This window comes from Sarcophilus harrisii, chromosome 4 (assembly GCF_902635505.1).
Source record: "Sarcophilus harrisii chromosome 4, mSarHar1.11, whole genome shotgun sequence".
NCBI lineage: Eukaryota > Metazoa > Chordata > Mammalia > Dasyuromorphia > Dasyuridae > Sarcophilus > Sarcophilus harrisii.
Genome location: NC_045429.1, coordinates 455,647,026 through 455,660,756, shown reverse-complemented (window position 1 = coordinate 455,660,756; position 13,731 = coordinate 455,647,026). Strand labels below are relative to the sequence as shown.

Genomic DNA, 13,731 nt, shown 5'->3' with positions numbered 1-13,731 from the left:
TCGCCCTCAGGCTGTCCTGCCTGCCGCCTGACTGTAGGACTCGGGTCGCTTCCGAAAACGAGCCCGAGCTGAGGCGGCGTGGCCGCGCGGAGGGGCCCGCGTCTCTTCTAGGGGGTCGGGCGCGGGCGGCGGGGGCGGGACGGAGTGGGGGCCGTGGAGAGGGGGCGCGAGGCGTCAGGCTTCGTGGTGGCCAGCTCTAAGAGCGTGGGGTCCTCCCTGCCGGTGGCCTCGCTCCGTCAGTCAGGCCGGGGCGGCTGAGGCGGGAGCGGCGGCAGCGACGGCAGCGGCGGCAGCGGCGGCAGCGGCGACCCCGGCGACCCCGAGCCCTCTGATCCCGACGACCCCGACCCCACCCCCCGGCGACGCGCGGCGGACTGAGTAGCGCCGCCGCCATGATCACCTCGGCCGGTGAGTGCGGCCCGGCGCGGGCGCCTATCGCGCTGAGTCAGGCCCGGCCCGTCTCTGCGCTCCCGCCTGCGCGCCTCTGTCCGGCCCGGACCCCCCGCCTTCCCCCCCGGCTCCGTGCGAGGAGCTTCTCCTCTCTGACCCCTCCGGGCCCGCACGAGGCTTCCGCGGACTCGGTTTCTTCCTCTGTCATTGGGGGGCGCTCCCGGGGGCCTCCCATCGGAGGAAACTCCCTCTGCTGAGGCAGGTAGCGCCCCGCGGCCCCACGGGCGGGACCCCGACCCGGGCCTGCCCGACCCGGTGCGGGGCCCTCCTCGCCTTCGCCCCAGCTGTGGCCCCCGCTCGAGGGCAGGGACCCGGCGGAGAAGGACGGACTCGGGGAGGGGAGGGGGCGAGCACTACTAGTGGGGAGGGTCGCAGTGCTGGCTTCACAGAGGGAGAAACTGAGGCTCCTGGCAGGCGGACTCAGAGCAGGACCCGGGGCCTCGGTGCTGCCCGGCCTCATTTCTTGGAAATAAGCGCAAGTCCCCCAGACCGAAGGAGAAAAGACATTGTGGGAAACTGAGGTGCGACCCTGCCTCCGTTTCCACAGGAGCGGAAGGGTCTCCTTCCCGGCAGCTCTGAGGGCAAACCGAGTCCCAGAGTTCCTTGTGCCCATTGCCTTCCCTTTTCCGCGCACTCGGGACACGAGTCACCAGGCCGCGGAAGGTCCCTCTTTGTCCCAAAGCTGGGGGTCCGTTCCCAAGGAGGGAGCTGGATAGCATTGGGGGCGGGGCTCTGAAGGATGCCCCTCCCCCCCCCCCCCCCCCCCCCCCCCCCCCCCCCCCCCCCCTTTCATTTCTGATCTGTTTTACCTTCTTCCCTGGACCTTTTGTGCCCCGGCCTGTTGTTGGGTGGCCGGTCACCTGTCCAGCGGGGATGGCCGGGTGCAGCGGACCAGAGAAAGGACATCAGGAAGCATTTGGTCCCTTGCTTTTTGCTTTTTTCCCAATAAAAGCGTGCGGTGTATTTTAGGAGATACTTTTAAAAAAAGTCCTGTCTGTGTTTCCTTTCCATCATCCTCCGCTGCGCTTGAGGTACCGCTGATGTTCAGGACCCTCTCCTCCCAGTCAAAAGTGGATAGAGAAGTGCAAGCAAGCGAGACACCCTGGCCTGAAAGGGCCGTCTCTGGCCATCCTCCCTCTGGCCCCTCCGGTGGGAGCTGGGCACCGGCCTGCTGCATGCGTCACAGGCCCTGTGACTCGGGGCTCCGGATCACATTGACCGTAATTCCGAAATCTTTCAAAGTTGTTTTTCTTTACAATCTTGTCTTTGGTGTAAATTTTCCTAGTTCTGTTTACTTCATTATGTATCACTTCCTAATACCCAGGATTCTTTGAAGTTGCCTCCTTTTTCATCGCTTACCACTGTTAAATACAAATACTGTGATTTGTTCAGGTCTAGTTGTCTGAGATGATTTAAGGCAATCCTTCCCTCATCAGGTTCCAGTTCTTCACTCTTCTTTTTTTCTTTTCTCTTTTAATTCCTCATTCTGGACTAGGAAATTTGATTTTTCTGTGATTATTCCCTCTTTTACATTCCTTCCTCAATTACATTCCCTTATCCCTATGCCCTAATTTTTAATGTAATTCTATACATATATTTTAAAATTCAATTTTATTTTGTTTTTAGCTTCACATTGTTTTTTCCCATCCATTGAAAAGAAAGCAAAATACAAAACCTATTACAAAGAGGAAATCGCACAAAACACATTTACATTACCTGTGTTCCCCTAATCTCCCCATTCCCCCCAAGAAAAAGAAAGAGGGGGAAGATATGTCCATTTGTGGTCTGAGACCCCCAGCTGTCTCTGGAACGTTTTTCAACATGAGTCCTTCAGAACTGAACATCACTGTTCCTAGAATTACTGCGTTTTTAAAGTTGAGTATCGATACCATATTGCTGTTACTGGTTTTCTGGGTTTGCTCACTTCACCTTGCATCAGTTCCTCGAAGTCTTCTCAGGTTTCTCTGAAGTCATCACTTTGCTCATTCCTTACACAGTAATGTTCATCACCTTCATATACTGTAGCTTGTTTAGCCATTCCCCAGTTGATGAGTGTCCTTTTGTTTTCACATTCTTTGTCATCACTAAAAGAGTTACTATAAATATTTTTGCACATTATAGGGTCTTTTCTTCTTTCTTTGATCTCTTGGGAATATAGATGTAGTTGTAGAATTTCAGGCTTAAGGGATAGGAACAGTTACATCAATAGTCTTTTGGGCATAATTCTCAAATTGGTCTTCAGTATAAATGATCAGCTTATAGTTTCATCAATAATGCATTTACTGTCCCTATTTTCCCACATCCCCTCCAGCATTTATCATTTTCCTTTACTTTCATATTAGCCAATTGGATGGATATCGGGTAATACTTCAGAGATTCTTTAATTTACATTTCTCTATTATTTAGAGCATTTTTTTTTTTTACTGACTACTGATGAGTTTGGTTTTTTTCCCTCTGAAAACTGCCTGTTCATTTCTTTTGACCATTTATCAATTGGGGAAGGACTCTTATTCTTATTCATTTGCTTCCCTTCTTAATATATTTTAGAAATGAGAGCTTTATGACACCCTTCAAAACTTGTTGCAAAGATTTTTCTTTTCTGTTTTCTGCTTTTCTTCTAATTAGCAATTTTGGTTTTGTTTATGCAAAAACTTTTTATGTTATCAAATTATCCATTTTGCATTCAGTGAACCTCTTTGTTTTTTTTGTTTGCCATCTCGACAGATAATTTCTTCCATGCTCCACTAATTTACTTTAATCAGTGTGTGAGTTCTTGCCCCAATAACTGGAATTACTGTGCTCATTTGCTCCTACATATTCCATTCCATTGATTAACCGATATCAAATTAATTTGCTGATGACAGTTTTGTAGGATAGTTTGAGATCTGGTACTGCTAGACCACTTTCCTTCATTTAAAAATTTTTTTTTTGATTCTCTTAATATTCTTGACTTTTTGTTCCTCTGAATTTTTTTATTATTTTTATTATCACAAACCAATTCAGTTGAGAAGGCGATTCAGGTGTTGCCAGACTCCCACCCCCCCCCATCCCCCATCTGCAGGTGCTTTGCCCTAAGAGAAGTAAATTTTGATCCCTGAAACTTTGCAAGATATCTTGGGGTTTATGGGCTAGGATCAGGCTTTAAACCTAAATCACTGACTCTCTCATTGATTGGCCAAAAATAGTTCCCAGGCCAAGTCCTACTCCAATCCTGATTCCTGATTGGCTCAAAGAGACTAGAAATAGCAATTGTTTCTTTTTTGGGGCCAGAAAGGAGGATCTTTCCCTTCCAGGTTTTTTACTGGTACTGCTAAGCCACTTTCCTTCTTTTTTTTTTTTTTTTTTTATATATCCATGTTCATGAATAAAATTAATCTATAATTTTCTTTTTTCTGTTAATATTTTTTCTGGTTTAGTTTTAAGTAACATTGTTTCATAAAAGTAGTTTGGTAGAACTTCTTTGCCTTTTAATTTAATTGCCTTTTAGATAATTTAATATTGGAATTAGTTGATTCTTAAATGTTTGATAACATTCATTTCTACATCTGTCTGATCCTGGTGTTTTTTTTTTTCTTAGAAAACTCATTTATAGTATATTAAATTTGTTTTTCTATTTCTACTTTTGCTAATCTGGGTGGGCAGTGTATACTTTTATAAATATTCCATTTCAGTTGTTAAATTTATCATCATTTATCTCCAGTGATCTTGTGTGAAGAGAACCATCTACATCCAGAGAGAGGACTATAGGAACTGAATGTGGATCACAACATAACATTCTCACTCTTTTTGTTGTTGTTCACTTGCCTTTTTTTTTTCTTACTCATTTCCTTTTTTTTTTATCTGATTTTTCTTGTGCAGCAAGAGAATTGTATAAATGTTTATATATACTGGATTTAACATATTTTAACATGTTTAACATATATTCGATTGCTTGCCATCTAGCGGATGGGGGGTGGAGAGAAGGAGAAAATCTGAAATACAAGGTTGTGCAAGGGTTAGTGTTGTCAAATTATTTGTGCATATGTTTTGAAAATAAAAAATTATTGACATTTAACTGGGCAAAATAACTTTACAATTGCTATGATTTCATCTTTATTTACCCTTTTTCATTTTTGATACTAGTAATTTAATTTTCTTGCCTTTCAAAAAATCATATTAACCAACGGTTTATTTTATCGCCTTTTTTTCATAATACCAATTCCTAATTTTATTTATTAATTCAATGGTTTTCTTATTCTCCATTTTATTGATTTCATTTTTACTTTTAGGAATACTATTTTAGTGTTTAATTGGGGATTTTTAATTTGTGCTTTTTCTGTTTTTAAATTTCTTACCAAATTCATTGGTCTGTTCTTTCTCTTTTTTATTAATATAAGCACTTACAGGTATAAATTTTCCTTTAATTACTGCTTTTGCTATAGCCTGTAAGGTTTGATATGTTCTTTTGTTAATTGTAATTCTCTTTAATGAAATTTTAATGAAATTTCTGTTATTTGTTCTTTAACCCATACATTCTTTAAGATTAGGTTGTTTAGTCTGCAATTACTTTTATTTTATGTTTCCATGATCCTTTTTAAAATATTATTTTTATTGCATTCTGATATGTAAAGAAAGCATTTAATATTTCTGCTTTTAGCTTTAAAAATTTTTGTGCTATATATATGGTCAGTGGTCAGTCTTTGTAAAGATACCATGTACTGCCAAGAAAAAGTGTATTTCTTTCTATTTCCATTCAATTCTTTCGAGATATTTGTTGTTTTTATCTTGTACAAAATTTTATTCACGTCCTTAATTACTTTTTTCTTTATTTTTTGGTTAGATTTATCTAATTCTAAGAGGGGAAGATTAAAGTCCTACTATGTATTACTACTATTTCCACTTATAATTCATTTAACTTAAAAATTTTTTTTAGATTTAGATGCTAAATTTAGATAGTAGATGGTATTTGCCACATATCTTTTAATATTTTTAGAATTCTTGTTGGACAGGTAACCAATCTGACTTTTTTTTTTTTTTTTTGAGATTTTGCTTATAGATGTTTTCAAGTGACAATTGAAAACTTCTGTATTTGTATCTTGAGTTTCCTTGCCATCATAGTAACTCTTTATGATCAGGTTCTTTTTTTTTGTTTGCTCATTTTTTTCAGCCTTTGTCTTGATTTTGGACATTAGTGTCAGGATGTATTCAATTTTTAAAAATTTCTTATTTATTTTAGTGGACGGAGATATCTAGCCTGAGCATATGTCCTTTGATTTCCTTCTGCTATTTTAATAACAATTGGGTTGGAGGCGGGGACTTCAGGCTTTCATAGTACCATGATTGGGAAGAGGTCTGTTCAGTGCAATACCTGCACTGCCAATTTCTGACCCAGATTTGGGCCTGTTGGCTTGTGTTGAATTTCAGTAGACTCCTGATAAGGCTCTATCGGGAGATTCTGTCAGTTCAGAGAGACTAAACTGCTGGCTCCCCTGTGGTCTAAGAGTCTTGCCTTGTTTATTTACTGTTGGCTGATGGTCTGGGCTGAAAGTTAGGCCTGAGTATCATTCTACTTTTAGATTCAGGGCTTCAGCTTTGTTTCTTTCTCTGCCCTGGCACTGGGTACTTGGTGACATTGCCAGATGGCACCTATTGCCACTCCCCCAGGATCTCTGTCCTCCTTGACATTCAGTTTCCCTACTATTCCTGGGTGTTAGAATATTGCTGCTGTGCCACAGTACTGGCCAGCCTCTGTCCCAGTGTCCACTTTCCAAGCTTCCCTGAGCTGAGAAAAAATCACTTCCCTGTGACTTTTTCTTGGCTTTCTAATTTAGAAATCAGTCTGACATTCTTACTGTGGAGGAGATAATGGAAAAATGCTACCTCTTACCCTGGCTCTTGAGTGTGTGAAATAGTTCTGTATTAAAAGAGTGTGTGTGTGTGTGTGTGTGTGTGTGTATGTGTGTGTGTGTGTGTGTGTGTGAGAGAGAGAGAGAGAGACAGAGAGAGAGAGAGTTGGAGTTTTCAGAGTTCTCCTGCTGGCTATTCTCCTCTTCCATGTTTGTGTACTCTTATCATATACCATTTTGCAAGTTCTGCCCCTTTTATCCCTGTTCTACACTAGAGAATTTTGACTCAGCTTCCCTTTTCTTTCAGATCATGAGAAGGGAACCAGCCTCTCTCCCATTCTTCTCCCCCCAAAATTTGTCTTAGATAATCCTTTCTGTACCCTTTGAAAGTCTTATGAATCTGGAGGGACCTATTTGAATATTAGCACTACATCATCAGACAACTTCCTAGGTTTCTCTGGAGTGCTGTATTTCAGAATGCCTGTTTTTTTCTATTGGAGATGCTGCAAAGAATTTTAATTTGCTTATATAGAATTATATTCTATGCAGAGTGTAAGTGATTGCTGGTTTTAAGCCTGTCTCATTTGCATTCTGTCATTTACAGTGAAGCTGCCAGGTGTTCTCTGATCCTAACTACACAGCATGTCCCTTTATACTTGAACTTCTTTCTGGATCCTTGCCGCATTTTTCTTTGGCAGTGGAGCAAGGAATTTTGTCTATGACTTTTTGGGAATTTTTCCTTTGGGGATTTCTTTCAGGTGATAATTGGTGGTTATTTCTACCTTTACTTCGCCCTCTGGTTCTGGTAGATGTAGGAATTCTCGTTTATGAGTTCTTTAATGTAGTGCCCAGTCTTTTACAAAAATTATAGTTTTCAGGGAGTCCAATCCCTGAATTCTCTGTCCTTGAGCTGATTTCCAGATCTGTTGTTTTTAAGATCTGGCATGTTCTTTCCCCCCCAACCTTTTAATTTAGTTTTAACATTTTTTACTTAAATGAAATCATTAATTTCTCTTTGGTCCATTCACATTTTCAGAATTCATTGCTTGAATAAATTTTAGCACTTTTTGTTCTAAGCCAGTTAATCTATTTCTAGGCCTATCTCTTGCTTCATTTCATCTAGATTTTCATGTGTCAGTAGGCACTAAACATTTGTTAAGTGTTTACTGTGTGCCATAGTCTTTGTGGAACATCCATTTTATCTTTTTTGTCTTCATTTATCTCTTTGGTTTAGTTCTCCTTTGGGGCTCTGTGCCAGAACATGGCTCTACCCCTTTAATGAACTTTTAGAGGAGGATGCGAGAACCTGCTTCCTGTCCCACTCCATCTCTTTGGGATAAACTCCCCCCAGACTTAGGTCCTGTTATTTCTTTAAGATCCTAAGCATTTTGGCATCTCAGGAGAGTCTCCAGACTCTGGCTCTTGTCCCCGGGCAGCTGCCTATGTCCTCTGATTGTACACCGGGGTCGGTCGCTTGTTGGGCTTCTGGCTGACTTCTCATGTTGCTCTGTGATGGGTAAAATCTCTAGTGTTTCTCATTGGATTCTCATTCATTGTCTTGTCTGGAATAGGTCTGTGGGAACTGGTCCCTCTGCCGCCTGAGCAGTAGCCTTCTTGGCTGTAAGTCTGTGTGAACTCTTCTGACCCCTCAGCTGATCTCGGTGTTCTGGTCCTTGAGCCTAAGCAGACCCTCATTTCTTCTTCTAGTCATGTCTGTCTGACAGGACAAGGGGCTGATTGTGCCCGGCAAGAAGTTTTGGATATTCTCATTGGGCTTCCCTTAGTTCCTCTTGCCTGGTCTTTGGGGGGGAGTGTGTTGTTTCTGATGCTGCTGGGAGGAGAGTCCTGGAGCACTAACCCCTGTGGTCAGCTCCACTCAAGTCCAACCCCAGAGCTTCTGGAACCAGGGCCAGGCTTTGTTCTCCTCCTATTGTCTGGCAATAGTTTTTCCTGGTGGGGACGATCTCTTAGACAGGATCCCGTCAGGGCTCTTTTTTAGACAAACATTGTCTTTTAAACCTTCGACATGAGGCTCTGGCCACCAGAGGAGACCTAGCCTGTCCCTGAATTCTGAGCAGAGCCTGAGCTGAGCAAATTATTGGGAGCAACTCCAATTTCTGCTTTATTGAGTTGACTCTGCTGGAAAAAAAGTAGATCTAAGCTGTTGGTAAGTAGCAAGAATCATATTCATGTTAATTGATTCCAAGTGAACAAACAATTCTCTTTACAAAAAAAAACCCACAACAAAATTGTAGCCTGTAGCGAGCATTTATTCATGATGTGCCGGGTGCTAAGTGCTGAGGAAACAGAGTAGCATGGAGCCGTCCTTTCCCTCCAGGAGCTCCTTTCAGACAGAAAGCAGTGTCCACAGTAGATAGCCATTTAGTTTAGAGGGATGGGGAAGGGACTGTTTCTGTCTGGAGCGTGATGTGAAGCACATGGGGAAGGGCTGGAAAAGCCAAACAGAGCAGAGTGGAATTGGAGTTGGGTGAAGAGGGCTGGCGCTGGAGCCGGAGGAGCTGCCTGCAACTCTACTACTGACATGGCTCACCTGTGGGACTTTGGGCAAAGCCACCGAGTTATTGGGGCCTTGGCTATTTCGTGTGTAAATTGGGGCCTCCCAGCTCTGCTGCTGGGAGCCAGGCAGGATCAAGTTCATGAACATAGACCCTTCTTGGTTCTGGTTTTTCTTTTTGGCCTTCCAGGATAACTTAAAGTTCCATCACTGTTCACTAATATTTTTCCCTTCTCTTTTAAAAACATCATTGTAATTGGAGCTCAGAGAGTTCAGGTTCTGCTGATTTTGTTTTGAAATCCCTTTTAGAGGTCTTTATGTATTTCTTATGCTTCATTTATGTCATTAAAAAATGATACTGTGATATGCAAGCATCAATTTAGAGGCGGGAAATGTTTTGTGAGCTGTCTAGGCCAACCTTTCTCATCTCACAAATCAGGAAACTGAGGCTCAGGGTCCTTAAGTGACATGTCCAAGATCATCAAACCCAGGACCTGTGATTTAGCATTGGGCTAAATCTAATACAGTGAAATCAATGAGGGACAAATGTGAAATCTTATTCTTGGATACAAACAACTAACACGGAAAGTGTAAGATGGAGAAGGCAAGGTTAGATAGCAAAGATCTGGGGGGTTCGGTGGCCTCCAAGTCCAGTAAGGCGAACCATTGAAGTCTGGGGGCAGAGCTGCACAGAGGTAGGCATCTGCTGCACTGCTTGGACCCCACCTGAGTGTTCGGTTCTGACCTCTCTGGAGGGCAGGGGGAGGCCGGAGAGTATCTAGGAACAGGCATCCAAGATGGCCAAGGGCCTGGAGGCTGTGCTCTGGGAGAGAGGCCACCTTTGCTCCACTGCCTGGGAGTCCCGGGCCTCATATTTCTGGTCAAGCATTCTTCCTGTTTTAATGAACTTCAGGCTCATAACCACAACAATCTTCTGTTTTGCAGCTGGAATTATTTCTCTTCTGGATGAAGATGAACCACAGCTTAAGGTAGGTCAGTTCTTGTTCTTTCTTGAGCTCAGTAATGAAGAGGGGAGCTTCGAGTTGAAAGTCCAGGTCCAAGTCCAGCTGCAGCCTTCTCTCATTGCAGCTTCTCCCACTGTCCATTGACCTTAGAGGAAAGGAAACATCTCCTCTGGAGTCATTCAAAGCCAAGGAAAAAGCAAACTTCAGATAGTGCTTGGAGAGAAGCCAGTTTCTTTAGGAGCATTAAGGGAAAAAAAATTATTTATTGGTTAAACATCATGTTCAGACATACTTCATTTGCGTGCAGGTCTCCCAGTTGCACCCCCCTTGCCACTAGATTTTAAACTCCTCTTTAATCTTTGTAGCCCCAGGACCTGGTGAGCCAGGATTTTATACTAAGCTGCTTCCTAAATGGTCCTTGAATTGAATTTGATGAAAATTTGGCAATTGTTAAAACTGGCCTTTGTGCAATTAGAGCACACTCAGCTAAGGGCTCTTAATGCCACTTGCCCAGTTTCTGGCCATGCAAATCCCAATTCCCTTTAGGAAGAAGCAGCATTGAGCAGTCCTGCTGGCCAGATTTCCCCCAAGGGGACCCTTTCTAGCTGTAGAGAATCAAAAAGGGGAAAGAAATGGGGAGATTTGAGAGAAGACAACCAGGGGCTTGTAGTTGTCCAGCCTGTTCTGGCTTATGGAATATTTAGACCCAGCACTATTGGGTGGCATTTCTTAAACCAAAACAAAAGGGCGATGACTGTGTCCGGAATTGAACATCGGTCTAATTTTCTTCTCCAGGAGTTCGCGCTACAGAAACTGAATGCAGTGGTCAATGACTTCTGGGCAGAAATTTCGGAGTCTGTGGACAAGATGTAAGCTGTCCCCTCGTTTCTGGTGGAGGGTACCTTGGGCCGGTGGTGGGCGTGCGGCACTGTCTCTTGTGCTTTCTAACGTGGCCTCCCTGCTTTTGCGTTTCTTTCAGAGAAGTCTTGTATGAAGATGAAGGTTTTCGGAGCCGGCACTTTGCTGCCCTTGTGGCATCCAAAGTGTTCTATCACCTAGGCGCTTTCGAGGAGTCTCTGAACTACGCCCTGGGAGCAGGCGATCTCTTCAATGTCAATGACAATTCCGAATACGTGGAGACCATTATAGGTGACCGACCTGTTCTCTGATGTTGATACTCTCCTCTACTTTGTTATCTTGAGAATGTTCCATTATTGAGTACAGGGAGTTGGAGTAAACACAGCACCCATCTTTTCTGAGGGAGGGAGAGGTGTTCTTTCCTGAGGGAAGTGTGGAAATTCAAATACTTTCTATATTTCATTTGCATCAGTCAGAGTTTCAGAGCTTCCCTCCAATACCTTGTTTTACTATTTCGGTTCTTTAATCATAAGCAGCATCACCATCAATATAAGGATAAATCTGGGAATACACATCAGAACACTTTTGCTTCAAATTGTACTAGGATAGAGCCATAGAAACAAACCAGAAAATCGTGGAAAATAGAATTTTCTCTTTTGAAATTGTGTTCAGAGTCCATTCATTTGAGTATCTAAATGATGGTAGGATTTTACCACCAAAGGATGATTTAATTTTCTGAAATGGATAAAAGTCCTTTGTAGTTTGGTCTGTTGGATAACATAACAGGTAATCAAACAGGATAATCCCACAAATTTATTGTTAAAAAGAAAGTTTATTTATTATCCACCTTTGCCAGTCTGGGGTAAGTCTCAGGGGGAGAGAAACACATCCGTCTCTGTAGCACCCCAGAAGGTAACTCGAGTGGCCTTTGCTTGGGATGGGGCAGACCATTCATCCCAATTTAGTATAACTCTCATTAGTAGGAAGTTTTTTCTATTATTAACTTAAAAGTACTTCCTTATATAGCTTCCACCCATCCTGTCATTTACACCTTCTGCCTCGGGCCAAACAGAACAAGTCTTATGTTGTATTTTGTTAAAATTGCTATATGATTGAAGTAGCGAGACTAATTTCCACACGTAACTTAGTTTATATGAATTCTCCAATGTTCTCTAGACACTGGCAACATCACCTACACTCCCTGCTTTGATTTTTTTTCCCCTCCCAGTTTCTTTACAGCCCTTGGAATCTGGCTTCTAGCCCGGGCCCTCCACTAAAATGTTTCTTCCCATGTTGCTAAGACTCCAGAGAGTCTTAGTTGCTGAGTCAGACAGCCTTTCCCAGACTTCTGGTTCTTTGATTTCATTGCAAAGAGACATGGCCCTGGCTTCTCCCACCTTGTTGTAGACAGCCCGGCCTCCCACAGGTCCCTCCACCACTCCCAGTACTCTTGTCTGTCTAGCCACTTTTCCATCTCCTTTGCTGGGTCATCATCTCCCTCCTCTCCAAGGTAGACTGGACCCCAGTACCTGGTCTAGGACTTTTTTTCCTCTTGCTTCTCTCTCGGTGCTTTCATTGTGATTTCTGTGCAAATGACTTGTGCATTTGCACATGCAGGCCTTTTCTCTCTCTCAAACTCCAGGTGTTTTCTGTTGGACTTTTTTTTTTTTTAATTAAAAATTGTTTTCAATTAAGGTGCCTTTTTTTTCTACCTCCTTTCCCTCAAAAAAAAAAGGGGGGGAAAGAAAAAAAAGGATAAACAAAACCTTGGCAATACCTCTTTATAATCAGGGAGAACAAAAGCCTGTGTTGGGCATGTGCCAACACGTAAAGCCTTTAGTGGGTCATGACAGGGCTAGGTCATAGGTTCTTTCTCATTGGGCATTGTCTTCTGAGTACTGAGTACTGCTCACCTACTCTGCATCAGTTCACAAACATTTTCCCAGTTTCTCTGAAACCGTCTCATCATTTCTTATGGGACAATGATATTCTGTCACATTTTTCAGTCATTCTCTAACTTATGGGCACTCCCTTAGTTTCCTGGTCTCCGCAGTAAGAAAGAGAGCTGCCATGAATATGGTTCTGCACATGGGTCCTTTTTGCTCAAAGGGCAGCCCCGGTTTTGTAGCTTTGGGGCCTTGTTCTGTTCTGTTTCCCAGAGGGCTGCACCAGCTCGCAGCTCTATACTGTCTAAAGCGGGAGCTCGTGATAACTTCACCTTGGCCCTAGGCCCTGGTTGTTGGCAGCCCTGCTACTCTGGTAGTTCAGCAGTCTCGGGCATCCTTTCTCTCTCCTCCCTGCACACAGGAGCCTTTGTCAAGTCTTGGGACTTCTTCTGGGGTCTTCACCCTCATTCTGCATCTTCCATCACCCAGACCATGGCAGGAGCCTCTGAATTGGCCTCCTTGCTCCCGGCTGCCAGAGTCACTTCTTTACTCCAGAGCTGTTGGGGCCTGTCTCACAGAAGCCATGGCCACTCCTCGGCCTGATCTTGCAGGTGCCCTGGGGAAGTCTTCACCCTCTCCCAGTCTCAGTCCTGGCCGGACAGGATGGAGCTGTAATCTGCAGGGCAGCTCCCTCTGGCTCCTGACCTCTGCTCCTCCTGCTTCTCCCGGGCCCATGTGGGATGGCTCTGCTTAGTGCCCCCAGGGTGGGGTCCGGAGGAGGCCGATGGCCAGTGGTGGAGGCTTGCCCACAGGAGCCCCCTCCAGTCCAGGTGCTTTAGAGGCAGCGCTGGCACTTGGTCACATGGTTCTCTTCCTCCCCAGCCAAGTGCATCGACCATTACACCAAGCAGTGTGTGGAGAATGCCGAGCTGCCCGAGGGGGAGAGGAAGCCTGTGGACCAGAGGCTGGAGGGGATCGTCAACAAGATGTTCCAGAGGTGTTTGGATGACCACAAGTACAAGCAGGCCGTCGGCATCGCCCTGGAGACCCGCCGGCTGGACGTCTTCGAGCAGACCATCCTGCAGTCGGTAGGGCCCCGTCCTCAGTGGGGGACAAGGGGGCTGGGCTAGGGGAAGAGCTGCTTATTCTCAGCCCCTCTGAGGCTTGCGCTGACCTGCGCCTGGTTGGGCTGTCCTAGAACGGCCCCACAAGCTTGGGGACGGGGCATTTGG

The 13,731-nt window shown here is 44.3% G+C and overlaps 1 protein-coding gene across 1 annotated transcript in view; it reads left to right on the top strand.

Annotated features, from left to right (window-relative positions):
* The first annotated feature begins 285 nt into the window (after positions 1-285).
* PSMD1 (proteasome 26S subunit, non-ATPase 1) overlaps positions 286-13,731 on the top strand; it is a 97,290-nt gene continuing 83,844 nt past the window's right edge. The window contains exons 1-5 of the mRNA XM_031968152.1: positions 286-408; positions 9,736-9,779; positions 10,551-10,624; positions 10,735-10,904; positions 13,382-13,587. Coding sequence (XP_031824012.1) covers positions 393-408; positions 9,736-9,779; positions 10,551-10,624; positions 10,735-10,904; positions 13,382-13,587 — 510 coding nt within the window. The 5' untranslated portion in view covers positions 286-392. The remainder of the gene's footprint in view (positions 409-9,735; positions 9,780-10,550; positions 10,625-10,734; positions 10,905-13,381; positions 13,588-13,731) is intronic.